We start from the raw sequence: 15,672 nt of genomic DNA, 5'->3' as shown, positions 1-15,672 counted from the left end.
GATATGCTCCACAATAGTAAAGCTTACTGTTACTTACTGTCTCCTCCCCAGCGACCACTAGGGTAACAAAGACTTCATTTTGCCCTCCCCGGAGACTTGCTTACATTCAAGAGTAAAAATAAGGTCTTTCTCTTTTTCTCTCTCTTTCCAGAGGGGAGGATGGGCAGGTCTCCCCAGCTACACAGACCGGGGTTTCCTCATTTTGGAGTTCCTCTCCTGCAATGCAGCCCATCCAACTGGCCCTCACCTCCTGGTGCAGTGGGGATTAGGGCTCAGGGAGCTGCCCCAAGTATCGCTCTGGCGGCAGCTTCTGCCATGAGGAATAAACTATCTTTGTCTCGGACCCAAGGCATCACACTTTGTCAGTATATACACATGATGTACACGCACACTGACCTGCGACTTGTGAGTAGGGAATCCCAGTTCCTTCACCACTTCTGACCTAACATGATGCTGACGGAGCCCAGGGATGTCACCATACTCGCATGCTTTGGGGGGAAGAGCTGAAAAACCCCTACAGCTTTTCCCGTTGCCTCGGCCTATCCCAGCATTCTGGAAACCTCTCTAAGAATCACTCAGAAGCATTCCTCTCTCGTTCCCACTACATATTCCATTCAGACGGTGCAGGACAAGCAGCCCTGAGCAGTTCTTCCCCTCCCCTCCCTCTGCTGGGACGTTCTTGAGCCAAAATCAACAGGATGGTGGCCAAAGCAGCTCTGATATGATAAGGAAGGCCCGGGCCTGGGCTGTCACCCCAAGAATTGTGGGCCCCGGGCTCTAAGAGGGATACGACAACCAGAAAACATCTCTCGGGGGGGAAGAAAAACAGGGATAAAGGGACTCAAATTCAGGTCCCACAAGGAACAGGGGAGCTAGAATCAGAGATTGATAAGCAGGAAGGAAAGCCCTCTGGAATGGTGAGATGTCATAGCAGCTTTCAAACGGTGCCTGAGTTTTCCCCGGAAGAGAAGTCAGGACAGAACTGGAACCAATGAAGAAAATTAACCAGTAAGCACATTTCCATTCTACCTGTGCAAGGACAGGTGAGGACCAGAGCTGGATGACAAGGAAATTCACTCGTATAGGTTCTAATGAGTCCCAGGAGTTGTGCAGATTTCAGCAAAGGGTGGACACAATTCACAAGGATGTTCTAAAGGTGATTTATCCCACCGGCGAAGGGTAGGGAGACCGGCCAGGACCCCAGAGCCCTTCTGACCCAAACAATTGGCGAGGCTATGAGATGTATACTATATACTGACGTGCACGGCTGGCTGACACTGAAGAACACAGACGTGAACAAAAGTAAGATGCCTCCCTTCTGGTGCCTTAGCATCTAGCAGGGGAGATGGGACCCACCCACAATGTACTCAAGGGTGGCGCCAGGGAGGAGGGAGGTGCGAGCAGCTGTAGATCTGAGAGGGGGGATCTGGAATGGCCCACCCGGCAGGAGCAAACTCACTTAACAATGAGGATGACGACCACGACGTGGAAGCCGATGAAATACAGCTTTGACGCCTGGTGAGTCACGAGGGCAAAGCCATCTGCGAGGAGTGGGAAGCTAAGGAAACAAGCGTTCAAGGAGCCGAGACCTAATCTTCCCGGAAGGTGCTCGCAGCATCCCCCGCCACACCCGCCTCCTCGGAAAGGATATCGTGCCACTGGTTAACCACGGTGAGCTCTGTCAGCAGGATGAGAGAAGCAGCCAGGTCATTGAAGTTGTTCCTGCAGTACCTGCCTCGGGCAAACGCTGAGTCTTTTAGGGCTGGGTTCCCACACACCAGGGCATCAGGACTGGTGGAACTGGGGTCAAAGAAGTGGACTTTGCCGTGGAACACTTCCATCCCGACGATGGCAAACATGTAGTAGACCACCTAGGGCGGGCGGCACCGGGCACGAGTGGGCAGGTGGGATGAGGGGAGGCAGGAGGACGCAGACACGGGTCAGCCTGTGACAACGGCCGGCAGAAAGGGCTGCGACCCTCATTCTGGGGATGGCTTTCCCCACGGCCACAAGTTCCAGCAGCATCAGGAACAGGGTGGGATGGGTCAGCCCACTGGCCACTGGGCTGTTCAGGGACAGGGGGCACGGCCAGCTGGACCACACCTTGACCTCTGCTGTGGTCTCAGTTTACAAAGACAAAATGATGCTGTTAGCAAATTAGTGGGTTAAATACTCAATAAATAATATCAATAGTTAGACCTCTAGAGAAAAAAATAATAAATTTGGATATTTACTTCATTTGTTTTGTTGTTTTTTTGGAATTTTTTGGCTGTGCCACGTGGCATATAGGATCTTAGTGCCCCGACCAGGGATCAAACCCATGCCCCCCGCAGTGGAAGCGTGGAGTCTTAACCACTGGACTGCCAGGGAAGTCCCGTTTACCTCGTTTCTTATATCAAAATAAATTCCAAAGGTGTCAAAGAGTTAAATGTAAAAACCAAACTATAAAGGAGCTAGGAAAAAAATCAAGTAGAGAAAAGCCTTATAAGCATGATATAAAACTGTAAAATAAAACATCAACGTAATTAATTTAAACTTTCAGACAGCCGAAAAAATACAACAGAAAGCCTTTATTTAGGAAAAACAAAAACAAACAAGTGATGGATGAGGAAAAATAACTACTCTGTATACAACATACCAAGGGCTTATTTCCCTGATCGGCAAAACGCTCCTTCAAATCATATAAAAAAAAATACAACTAATAGAAAAATGGACCAAGGATATGAATTAAGCTGCTTATAAAAAAAAACAAGCATAAGTGGCCCAAAGAACATGGAAAACACACTCAGCCTCTGGAATAACTAAAGAAATGCACATCAAAGGGACACAGTGCCATTTTCTCACCCATCAGATTGGAGAGTATGGAAATGTTTAATAAACCCAGCTGTGAGGGGTGCAGAGAAACAGATGCCGCACACACTGGCATTTGGAATACACAGGGAGCACATCTTTTGGAAGGCAATTCGCCACCACTGATCCAAACTGTGGACACATTTACCTTGTGACCTAGCAGTCCCACTGCTAGGAATGTACCCAACAGAAACACTCACGAAAGCAAAGACACACACAAGATGGGCTTCACCCCATCATCTGTGATGGCAAAGAAGTGAAATCTCTAGTGGTCCCTCAGTGGGACACTTTTCATCAGAGCAGAACTCACATGGGTGCATGTGTCCTCCAGGACATGGGACAAAGACATTGGGAAGACATTGGATAGAAAAAAGTTGTGCAATGTTTGGTACAGATGATCCCATTTGACACAACAATAAACTGGATACACACACATCTGGAAATGACATGCCTGTTGTATGGATGGAAATGTTTAGGAAGCGTAACGAGAAGCTCTTAATAATGGTTGCCTCTGGGAAAGAGGCACGTGGCGGATGAGAATGCGCGACCTGCAGTCCAGCTTTCATTCTTCTGTACTAATTGAATTGTTTCGTTTTGTTTTTTTACCACTTTAACAGAATAGAAAATAAGTACCCGGTATCAGATATTCAAGCTTCCTCACCCATAGCATGGAATCACTCCTCGGTGGGGGGCCCAGTCCCCTCACAGCCTTGCGTGGCTACGTTCTTACCACTGGGCTTCTGGAGGAGCAGGTGGGCTTTCTTCTGAGCAGAACAAAGAAGGATCTGAGGCCAGGGCGGCAGAGCCATGCTCTGGAAGGAGCCTACACCCCTGAGACCCACCTGTTGGCTAGGAATACCCCCCTGGACCGTGGGTGAGAAACACACTTTGACGAGATGAACCCACTGAGGTTGGGTTTATTACAGCAGCCAGTGTACCTGGACGGCTATATGCCCCATGTTTCTACACACTTGATATTTCTAAAAATAGCTCCTAGGAACCCCTTGAATCTCATTGACTTCATCTCCCTTTCTTTCCCTCACTTAAAATAAGGCTCACAGAGACCTGTTAAGAGTGAACATCTTATCGCTTGCTTCACATACAATAGGAACAGAACACTCACCAAGACCAGACCGCCAAACGTCAGCATCGTGGGGCCGATGTTAATTAAGGTGGTCACGATCACCCGGAATCTGGGATAAAACAAAGTTTCGGACACAAGGCAAAGGGAAGATGTAAGTAAAACTGACACCACACTAGCATGTTTGGTTTAATGCCCCTCCCCCCAGTCCTGGATCTGTGCTGTAAATGCTGTCAGGAATCTGCCTTTACAATTTTGTCAGCATCAGTCCATCTGCTGAACTGAGGGGGGAGTTAACTTGAGTTTCCCCTGAAGCAAAACAAAGCAAGACCGTTTTTAAAAACATAAGAGAGGTAATCCCAGAGAGTTTCCCTAGTAGGACACAGGTGGGTATTGAGGCTGAAAAACCATCCACCTTCATCTGCTTTCTTCCCCCAACCTTTTTCTTCATCAAAAATTCAGCCCGGGGCTCCCCTGGTGGCGCAGTGGTGGAGAGTCCGCCTGCCGATGCAGGGGACGCGGGTTCGTGCCCCGGTCCGGGAAGATCCCACGTGCCGCGGAGCGGCTGGGCCCGTGAGCCATGGCCGCTGAGCCTGTGCGTCCGGAGCCTGTGCTCCGCAACGGGAGAGGCCACAACAGTGAGAGGCCCGCGTACCGCAAAAAAAAAAAAAAAAAAATTCAGCCTGTATTAAAGCTGACCTGGAGACTTAGCTGACCCGGCCTGCTCCCCTACTTATTTTGTGGGGGAGCATGCCAGTCCTCAGATGGAGGCACCCCACACACTCCTTGAAAGGAACCTGGCCTATCCAAAACAGGGTGGGTTTTTCCGGGTTTAGGGATCAGACTCCTAGGTTTGCATCCTAGTTCTGCCTCTTTCTAGCTGTGCACCACTGGGGGAACTACTTAACCTCTCTGAGCTTCATTGTCATCACCCAGGAACTAAAGATCATTAAAGCCCCTACATCAAGGGTTGTTAGCAATGGTTAGCACACTCCGTTAGCATTAGCTGCCATCATGACCACTGTCCAGTCACCAGGCTGCAGGCACAGTTGAGGGACCACGTCGCAGGGTTGAAAGTGACGGACAGAATCCCTGCCCTCAGAGAGCTGCACTTCGGGGCTCTTGACCACCTTCTCGGGCTCCCTGCCCCTCCCCACCGCCCCCAGAGAACCCAGGTCCTCTATACAGGTTATATCCTGGGTTCACAGCTGGGCGTGTTTATAGTTCCCAGGCAGGGTGGTTTCTGTCAAGCCCGAATATAGGGAACTGCCCGGGTGCAGCTGTTTCCCATGGCTTCATCTTTACCTCTGAACACTGACAATGATCCGTAAGAGCCGGAGTATTCTCAAAATCAAGACAATATCCAGTATCTGCTGACTGTTGTATTTTCTCGCTGGAAAAAGAACACAACCAACTAACATTCCGGTTTCGGAGCGCCTCTGACTTGTCCCTTTTATGCAGTGAGCTCTGAGACTCTGTGGGTCCTGGGGAACTATGCACTTCACTTCAAGAACAGGGTGATGGCTCTGAGCGATGAGGAAGTGAGGACTGCCTTCAACCAGTAACTCCCCCGGCAAATCAGCACCAAGCTGAGCATCCCCTCCAGCCCTAAAACTAAGAAGCATGAGTGTAGGAACAGACTTCAGACCATAATCAAGAACTGACTGTGGATCCCGGTCTACAGAACGCATTTCAGCAAGCCGTTCCTCCCCCCAGCATTCATTTCATAGTCATGTTAAGAAGCTTCTCTATCTCTAATAATCCCCTCTGCCATCTACAGGAAGCAGTGTGCAGGGCAGTGGCAGCACATGTAGAGGAGCCAGAGGAGGGTAGAAAGGAGGGGGTGGTGAGCAGAGGCTGATGAAGAGTTCCTGCTACAGCTGGACCCTGGGTTGGGGGCCAACATGGGCAGAGGGTCAAGGATGAGCCCTGAGATCAAGGGCAGTTTGGAGAGATGACCAGCTGAGTGCTTGGTGTGGTGATACCTACAAATGAAATCTCTACCATACAACCAGACACAAACAAAGCTACCATCCCTCTCCAGAAAGTGGAATAGTTTTACTAATTCTCCTGTGTCCCCACTGCCTCGCCCCAAACACCCTAATGGTACACCATGGATGTTCTACAAAGTTTACTGATTGAACACCCGCTCCCGGGAGGCGGGGAAGCTGAGGGCCGGTGACACTGACCTGACTGAATGGTGGTGTTGGCCACAGTGGCCACCAGGGCTGCAATGATGATCAGTGTATCAAACCTAAGATTTGGTGGAGAAGCAACGTCAGTGAGGAGTCAAGGGAAAGGTCTGTCAAGCTCGGGATACAGTGAATCCTGAGAAAACTCTGAATCCAATCTCTTATGCAAAGCAACGATCCAGCCGTCAAATTGATTTCCATAATTTTTAGGACAGCAGGTACAAAGCAAGAAACACTGTGTTTGATCATTTACTGGCTGCTCCAATGAACCATCGAAGGAAACATCGAAGGAACCAGCTAATTCATATCACTCTGTCTTCCAACATAACTATATACTTGCAAGAATACTTTGACACATTTTCAGAATACATAGTGTAATCTTTCTCGGTATTCATCTTACTAAATGCATTGCAACTTTATTTATTTATTTATTTTATTATTTTATTTTTTTATTTATCTGGCCATGCCATGCGGCTTGGGGGATCTTAGTTCCCCTACCAGGGATTGAACCCACACACCTGACAGTGAAAGCACAGAGTCCTAACTGCTGAAGTGCCAGGGAATTCCCTGCAACTTTTTAATTAAAGGGGAAATTCATCATGCCGTGACTTTTCTCACAACGGTGCCACTGCCTTGGATAACACTGGTCAGCTGGCCACACGCACACCTGAGTGAGTTTCTTGGCACTGGGAGCGGTGACCACAGAGATCCAACCCTGCTGAGCTGTGCACTACCCGTGATGGCTGACATTCAGTGGTACTCAAGACGGTTTGCAGCATGTGGGTGATGGTTTAAGACCAGGAGGTACAGAGCCTGGAGCAGAGAAGGTCACAGGAGAAACATCCAGCCCGGGAAAGAACTTGCTAAGGGTCCTCATCGTCCAGCCACGCAGGCCAAGTTTTCCAATAACAAGAGTAGGGAGTGGGCCGGGCAACCATGGAATTGTCTCATTGGGTGCGACATTCTAAGATCCTTTCCAAATTCAAGATGCCGTGATCTGTGATTCTAATTTTAGCCAGTCATTCAAACTGACATCCTAAATGACAGCTTTGACAACCAGATGTTCCCCTGCCCTCAAGATTTCATTGTAAGAAGCCTCGGGCTTCCCTGGTGGCGCAGTGGTTAAGAATCCGCCTGCCAATGCAGGGGACACGGGTTCGAGCCCTGGTCCGGGAAGATCCCACGTGCCGCGGAGCAACTGAGCCTGTGCGCCACAACTACTGAGCCTGCGCTCTAGAGCTCACGAGCCACAACTACTGAGCCCACGTGCCACAACTACTGAAGCCTGCATGTCTAGAGCCCGTGCTCCGCAACAAGGGAAGCCACTGCAATGAGAAGCTCACGCACTGCAACGAAGAGTAGCCCCCGCTTGCCACAGCTAGAGAAAGCCCACGTGCAGCAACGAAGACCCAACACAGCCAAAAATAAATAAATAAATTTATAAAAAAAAAAATAAAAGAAGCCTGAAAACTAGGCAGATGGAGCTTGAAACACTCCACAACTTTATTCCCCAAAGTGTGACAGAAAGCCCCTCTCTTCACCCACGGCCTCCTCCCCAAAACACAGACTCACCAGTTCCAGAGCTGCTTCCTTCCAAAATAGGCTCTGGGTTTGTACGTGTACAATTTCAGGAGAATTTCAATAATATAGAGAGAAAGGAAAAGCCATTCTGCATAGGAAATTAAGGGGTTTTTCTCATCCAAAGCAATGAATATGGCATTTATTAGAATGATGACATCATAAACCCAGACAAAAATCCTGCCAGGAGGGAAAAAAGAAGATTCTGTTACCATACATTTCAGTAAAAAAAAAAAAAAAAAGCAGGTTCAGAGCCCTGCAGGAACTACTGTGTTTCCTGTCAGTGTGATGAATATGAGATACTCACCACCCCCCATCCCACCAACACACACACACACACATACTCACTCAACATGGAAGGAAAGGTTCCACCATGGTTAGGGCTCTGAAATTCACCTGCCTCTCACTGACACTGGTACCCTGGTATAGCCTTTCCCACCAAGGAGAAAATGAAGACAGAGTGAGGGGGAAGAACAGAGGCCTAGTTTTCCCAGCTTCACCTTTTGGGCATGGTACCTGGATCAGATGAAAAGCTGGGTAGAATCAGGGGGCAAGGAGAAGGTTTAGGGCTTAGCCCAGGACCATTACACCTTGACTACTTGACCCTGGAAAATTAACATCCTTAACTCAGAAAGCTTCTGAAAAACTCTTTACTCCTATTGCACACAAGTCTTCCAGGGGACTGACGTGCCCCACTTTCTCACCAAGTCTGGGGTGAAAAGGGGTGAAAAAAATATGACAGTTGGGCTCTGACTCAACTTTTTAATTACAGAGCAGGCTGCCCCTCACAGGCATCTGTGCTCTGTGCTCCAGAGAATCCTGGGTGAACCCTGGGCGTGGCCATGGGAAGCAGGGGAGCGGGGGCTCCTACCCTATTGTCCTGGGGAAACTGCAGACTCTAGGTCTCAGCCCTCGATGCCACATGTGGTTACACAAACATCCACTGTGTGAAACACACCAGTAGTTCAATATTGAGATGAATGGAAAGGAGCCTCTACATCAAGGGCCTTCGTAAATATACAATATGGGAGCTAAAAGGGATATTTACATACATCATAGGCTGGGCTACTTTCAAGGACTTCTATACCATTCACTTTTTTTTTTTTTTTAATTTTTGAATGTTATTTTATTTATTTTTTTATTCAGCAGGTTCTTATTAGTCATCCATTTTATACACATCAGTGTGTACATGTCACTCCCAATCTCCCAAGTGAACCATTCACTTTTATGAAACATTAAATTCAAAGAAGGCAAGAGGGGAGCCTCTGCTGATAGGGGTGTTCCAGGCCACACATAGTAAAAATAAACTCTCCAACCAGGATAAAGGACTCTTCTGGAGTCCATCTACTTGGGAATAAAAGAATTAATTGGCATTCTTCTTTTTTTTTTTTTTTTTGGCGGTACACGGGCCCCTCACCGCCGTGGCCTCTCCCGTTGCAGAGCACAGGCTACAGACGCACAGCCTCAGCGGCCATGGCTCACAGGTCCAGCCGCTCCGTGGCATGTGGGATCTTCCCAGGCCGGGGCACGAACCCGTGTCCCCTGCATCGGCAGGCGGACTCTCAACCACTGCGCCACCAGGGAAGCCCTAACTGGCATTCTTAACGGTCATTCCAGTAACTCTAACTCATGTCTACTTACCAGATACTTAACAAAGTGCCATATTTGACATCAACTTCCTAATGACTCTGATGGGGCAGGAACTTCCTGAAATCAGAGAGTGGTCAGCTTCCCTGGCTCAGAAAGCACAGCCAGTCTGTGGCCCTTGAGCATTAAAAAACAAAAAACAAAAAACACCGAAGAAGGAAGCATAATCTAGAAACCTGTCCTCTGGCTAAGGTTAAACATAGCAGAACCATTTCCATGCCTTCCCAAGAAACCAGAAGCAGTGAGCAGGGGAATGGTTTATAGCTTCAGTGATGAAACACATGCAGTCCAGACAGCATTAACAGATTCCTCTATTTTCAAAGCAATTTGGGAGAAAACCGGCCCCGTCTCACTTGCCTGTGCCGAACCGTCTTCTGAACCAAGAGGCTTGGGGACGACTGGTATACCCGAGGCATCCAGGCTTCCAGCGGGTGTCTCTTGATGTTGATGGTGACCACCTGGATGTTGAGGTCAGCCAAGCGTAGAAAGTTCATTTTGTCTGCAATGAAAAAAGGACCCCCAAATACATGGCTGCTGTGACACTAGGGTTCAACGGGTGAAACAAAGCCAGCACAGACTCTTGGATCTGCGTTTCACAGGTGAAGATATGAAGCCTCAAAGGATGAAGGCCCAAGGCCAAGGGGACAGTGAGTGGCACAGCCTCCCGCTTGTCCTCACTCAGACCCTGAGCCAGCCCAAGGCAGCCAACCCAAGCATGTGACTTCGCTAGCTCACAGACACCACTGCCTCACTCCCTGCCTTCCACCTCACTCAGCCATCACTGCTTTCAGTGTCTGCCTGACCTACCTTTCCAGGCTCAACCCAACCTCCTCTTCCTTCTCACAAAGCCTCCAAGGTAGGCATAATCCATACCCTTCCCCTTGAAACCCTGTGTTCTTCTCTGCCTACCCTCCCTCTCTGCCCCTTCTCAGGGACTCACTCAAAACAACAGCCTCCATACAAGTTGGCCCATCACCCTGGGCCAAAGTACAGTGGGCACTTTCTTGACAGCCTGGACCCACCCAACTGCGGAGGTGATGCTCTTGATCTGCTGAATGCCCGGAGCCAGCAGGCTATTCTCCATCACCCCATGCGCCTCTCCCTCACCAGGATGCTGACCACGCATCCACTGGGCTGGTTCTCAAATCTGTTTATGCGTGAACCTCCTGTTACATACAACTTAGAGAAATATCAATCACATCAATGGATGAAATCAGATTGTACACAGAGTGTTACTGCTCCTTTGAAAACCAAGTTGAATGCTTTGCAAACTTTAAAGAAATGTGTGTAATAAGTTGCAGGTACAAATCAGGTATAGCTGAGACAGCTGTTAAAGACTGGGGTGGAGTTTTTTTGGGCATTTTTTTTTTCTGAAGGCAGTTGTTTTTTTAATTAATTTATTTATTTATTTATTTTTGGCTGCCTTGGGTCTTCGTTGCTGCGTGGGCTTTCTCTAGTTGCAGAGAGCAGGGGCTACGCTTCGTTGCGGTGCACGGGCTTATTGCGGTGGCTTCTCTTGTCGCGGAGCACAGGCTCTAGGCGCGCGAGCTTCAGTAGTTATGGCTAGTGGGCTCAGTAGTTGTGGCTCGCGGGCTCTAGAGCGCAGGCTCAGTAGTTGCGGTGCACGGGCTTAATTGCTCCACGGCATGTGGGATCTTCCCGGACCAGGGATCGAACACGTGTCCCCTGCATTGGCAGGCAGATTCTTAACTACTGCGCCACCAGGGAAGTCCCAGGGTGGAGTTTTTAAATCCTATAATGCGTCTCATTTAGAGGCCTGGAAATAAGTAGGTCTCCATTTCGAGTTTTCAGAAGTAAACAATGAATCGTGGTTCTACAGGTGCCACCATAGTGGTTTATGCAAGAAAGATGATGGGGAACTGCCATCAACAGACACCCAGGCAAAGAGAAAGCCTCAGCCTCGTCAGAAGTGTGCCCTCATCTGAGTGAGGAGCCTGAATCAGACAAAACCCTGAGTGACATTAAACATTCACGTTGCTATTTTCCTCAAGAGTCAGATGGTCCTAAGAACATGAAAGAACATGAGCCCATCAAGTTGGATGAAAAACACTCTCATATGACTTAGGATATCTTAGTTCCTGGGTCTTTAGAGTTAGAAGCAAAATGCACAGACATGTCTTAATAGCCAAGACGTGTAGCGCCCGCTGAGGGGGAAGGGCAGCCTTAGAGAATTAGATGATGTGATGACTTGGATCCAGGACCTGGGCTACGTGAGCTCCACCCTCAGAAGGTAGGGAGACACTGATGTGACAACCACAAATAGGGTTTGGGGGGACCTACTGACAAGAATCCAGCCAAAACTTCAGCCATCAACTAACCTCAACCAACGGAGAATCCATCACTATCACAGGGCTCACATCTTTTCATCCAGAAGATTCTATAGAACAAGAAAGGACAAAGAGAATCAAAAGCATGGTGATTTTGTGTCAAGAAGGAATTTGTACCCATCTGGTACTTTATGTTGGAGATCAGGGGTCAGCAAACTTTTAATGTAAAGGGCCAGAGAGTTAGGTTTTGTGGACAATATGGTCTCCATTTCAACTATTCAATTCTGCCATTATAGCATGAAAGCAGCCATAAACAATACACAAATGAATAAGCATGGCTGTATTCCAGTAAAACTTTAGAAAAAGAGGCAGTGGCCACATTTAGCCTGTGGACCATTGTGTATCAACCCTAATATGCTGTAGACATATTATTCTCCATATTCTTTGTTAATAATTCTATGCAACCCTTTTCTTTCCACATCTGTAAGTTTCATGTTTCTCAGTTTAACACTAGATTTAAGTCTTTAACACTTTTGGCACTAATAGAATCCCAGTGCTTAGTCTTGGAAACCACACCTGCCCATAACTGCCGATCAAGGGGGAAAGCGAGCATGTTCACAGAACTAGCGATCTCCCTGCCTGTCGTGAAGCATGAAATTCCGTTTGGCTTTCTGTTATTAAAACTGTCTTTGAAAGTGTTGGTTAAACAAAGGAGTCTTTGGACACCCAGACATCAGAAATGACCGCTATCTCCTATAAAAGATAACCTGCGATCCCTAAAAGCCAACAAATCTGATTGGCTGTCTTCCCTAGAGATGTGTTTGCCCTGGTAACGGTATTTAAATTGACATCGCTGTTCTGTAAAAGGTAAAATACTGGGGAAGTCTGCTAAGCCATGAGTTCACGGGCGCCTTCTTGCCACATCTGCGACTCGGATGGATTCCTTTTTTCAAACTAGATGAGTCCTGGGCTCATTTAATTTACAAATAGGATGACGACCCAGGTGGCAAAACTGAGCAGGGCTCAGGGCGGGGGACCCAGACCTGTGGACTCCAGTGACGAGCCAGCCAATGGCAGCCAAGGTCATGGGTGTGTCTCAAGGGCATCTGCTGACCTCCTTTGCCCCCTTTCACCTGCTCAGAAGGTCAAGAGCTACTTTGGCTCAATGTCCCCAGGGCATTAGAAAGTAAGAGTACTGCACAGGTGAGGTTTGTCACTGTCGTCCTGCTGTGGCTTTGCAGCCTCAGACCAGGTGGAGTCGCATCGTGTGAAGGGGAAAGGGCAGCAGCTGAACCAGAACCATGGCGGTTCTGTGCATTTGGCGTAAATGTTCAAGTTTGAGATTTTGATAAACTAATAATATAAATATGACTTTCGAAGATGAGTAGTATAGGGGTGTGGGGGGACAGTAAACCATAGAAGAAAGCTCTAGAGAAGGCAACAGTCTAAGGACAGAACCCCTAAAACAGGAGTTATGGGCTGGCCTGTGTTCCCAGAAATTTCATATGTTGAAGGCTTAACCCCCAGCACCTCTAAGTGTGCCTGTATTTTGGAGATGGAGCCTCTGAAGAGATAATTAGACTAAAAGGAGGTCATTAGGTGGGCCCTAATCCTGTATGACTGGTGCCCTCATAAGAAGAGGAGATTTGTACACAGACACGCAAGGAAGGAAGATGGTGTGAAGACACAGAACACAATCATTTAGGAGCCAAGGACACAGGACTGCCAGACAACACCTTGATCCTGCACTTCCTGCCTCCAGAATTGTGAGAAAATAGATTTCTGTTGTCTAAGTCCCCCCAGTGTGTGAGACTTTGTTATGGCAGCCCAAGCAAACCGATACAAGCAACGATTTCTCAATGAATTGTTAAATGGATTATTTTAAAGTGAACACTATGCGTTCCTTAAATTCTGAATGGAGACTTAAAGGTCCTCCCGGAGTAAGAAATGAAGGAAAACTTCTTTATGCTTTAAATGTGCTACCCCCTAAAAAAAAAAAAAATAGATAAACCAAACAAACATAACAAACAAAAAGCCTCACTAGGGTGGAGGAAAAAAGGAATTTCAAGCTTAATGATCACCTTTTTTCTTTTAACAAAGTCTCTGACAGACTCGCGGCTTTTGCACAAACGTATTAAAATGCTAAAGAAACTAGTCTTAAAATGATTTTCTCCTTGACACAGGCGCCTTCCAGATAAAAACTTGAACTAACAAATCAGTTTATAAAGTCTGGCCCCCACAAGTATAAAATATGTAAAACAACCAAATATTCATGTAAACAGTATTTCTATATTCTAATTTCTTAAGAAAATCAGATGGGAACCAGGGAATTCTAACTTCATTTAATGTTCTTAGTGTCTCTACCTAATTAAAAAAAAATTTTTTAAGATATGCAAGTTAACAATAGACCAGCAATTAGTAGTTGTAAAAAGGCCACTGGGGGAAAAAACAAGCTTTTTTTTTTTTTTTTTTTGGTAAAAAGGACACATTTTAAAGATCTGGTTACACACTTAAAATCTAAGGACTTCTGACCAAAAATTAAAATGTTCTAAAATTACTTTATAAATCAAAGTAAAATAAGTTAAAATTTGAATTCAAATGTATTTAATGCTCCCAGGAAAGGAAAACTAATAAATTGTTTTGTGATTTAGGGTTTAAAATGTGGCTTCGCATCTTCTTCCTGATTTTATCCAATGTAAATACAAAGTGCAAATATAGAGTTTTAGTTCATGCAAACTTTGTTTTCTAAAGAGGCAAAATGGTTGGAACTTCTAACATTTCCCCCCCCCTTATCTTATGGGTCAATTGGTATCATGATCTCAGCTAACATTTAGGTGTCTTTAAACCTAAACATAGGCCGGAACCAAGCGGCATGATTCAAACTGTGTTGTGATTTAAAAACTCATATCTTTATCAACTGGCTTGTGTAAATCACACGATATTGTAAACCAAAAGGCCCTATAGGGTAACTCGCTTAAACTATATGGATACAGTGTCCAGAGTTTCACGCTTCTCTGACAAATCCTTGGTGTCAACAGGGAATCAACTACCCATGATTTCTTAAACATATTTTCTAAAATTACTAATTGAGTTCGGGGCATTGGCCTAATGCATATTGAGATAAATAGTCAATAACTTGTATTTACCTAAAGACATAAGGAAATTACCAAAGAAGTTTCCAAAGAAATTAAGATGCTATGTCCCCACGTGTTAATATGTTTGTTCTTCATGACACCCAAGTGTCAATAGTTAGACTGACCTTATAAACAAAGAAACACTGTTCATCTGAGTGTGTCCTGGGGACCATGTGTATCTTTTCTGGATCAGCAGGAGATACCCAAGTATGAAGCCCTCACCAAGCCCGACAAAGACTCCTAAAAGCCCCTGCTTCTGGGTTTGCAACAGCTCATCTTGTAAGAGCAACCCAGGAATTCACGCTACAGGAGGAATCGCAGAGAGTTTATAAAGCCCTAAAGCTTCATCAACATCTTCAGAGTCTCAATTCTCTAGAAGCAGCAGAGGTATTAAATGATCAAAAGAGAATTCTCAAAAACAGAGGGAGTGAGGTCTAGAAATCCTGGACCGACATGGGCCACCATCCCACCCCAGTTCTTGGAGTGGGAGATCCAAGGGGGCCCAGGTCCCGACCTCTCCTCCAAGTCCTATAGCAGCACTCCTCCCTGGAGGAGGAGTGTGGTCCCTGGGCCACGGCTGGTCCTGTCCTCATGCTCCCCGACTCACCCCCATGAGATCAGCCCTGAAAATTTAGAAACGTATAGAACAATTGACAGGATCATTTCATGTCTGTTGACTCTAATAATGAAAAATTGGGACTTGAATTTTACATGTTTTTTTGATTTCATTTTTGTAGTTATTCATTTTTGTTGTATTTTACCCAAGGGTACAGCTGCATGACAGGCTAGCAATTTAAAAGCTTCACTGCACTTCCCAAAGAGCTTGGGAAGCACGGTGCTCAAGGGTTGCCCAGCTGCCCTTCCCCCACCGTTAGCAGAACCCTAACCCTGACATGAGGCTC

General features: G+C 46.7%; 1 protein-coding gene across 1 annotated transcript in view; it reads right to left on the bottom strand.

The window, feature by feature from the left end:
- Positions 1-15,672, bottom strand: part of LOC111187490 (two pore channel protein 2-like) — a 42,551-nt gene that overhangs the window by 3,723 nt on the left and 23,156 nt on the right. Inside the window, 7 exon segments of the mRNA XM_089922784.1 lie at positions 1,460-1,599; positions 1,602-1,871; positions 3,974-4,043; positions 5,237-5,324; positions 6,121-6,185; positions 7,696-7,881; positions 9,706-9,847. Coding sequence (XP_089778910.1) covers positions 1,460-1,599; positions 1,602-1,871; positions 3,974-4,043; positions 5,237-5,324; positions 6,121-6,185; positions 7,696-7,881; positions 9,706-9,847 — 961 coding nt within the window.

This window comes from Delphinapterus leucas, chromosome 13, assembly GCF_059928025.1.
Source record: "Delphinapterus leucas isolate spDelLeu-1000000601 "Yukka" chromosome 13, BTC_Dleu_Yukka2, whole genome shotgun sequence".
Taxonomy (NCBI): domain Eukaryota; kingdom Metazoa; phylum Chordata; class Mammalia; order Artiodactyla; family Monodontidae; genus Delphinapterus; species Delphinapterus leucas.
The sequence above is the reverse complement of the archived record's forward strand: the minus strand, read 5'-3'. Positions and strand labels throughout refer to the sequence as shown.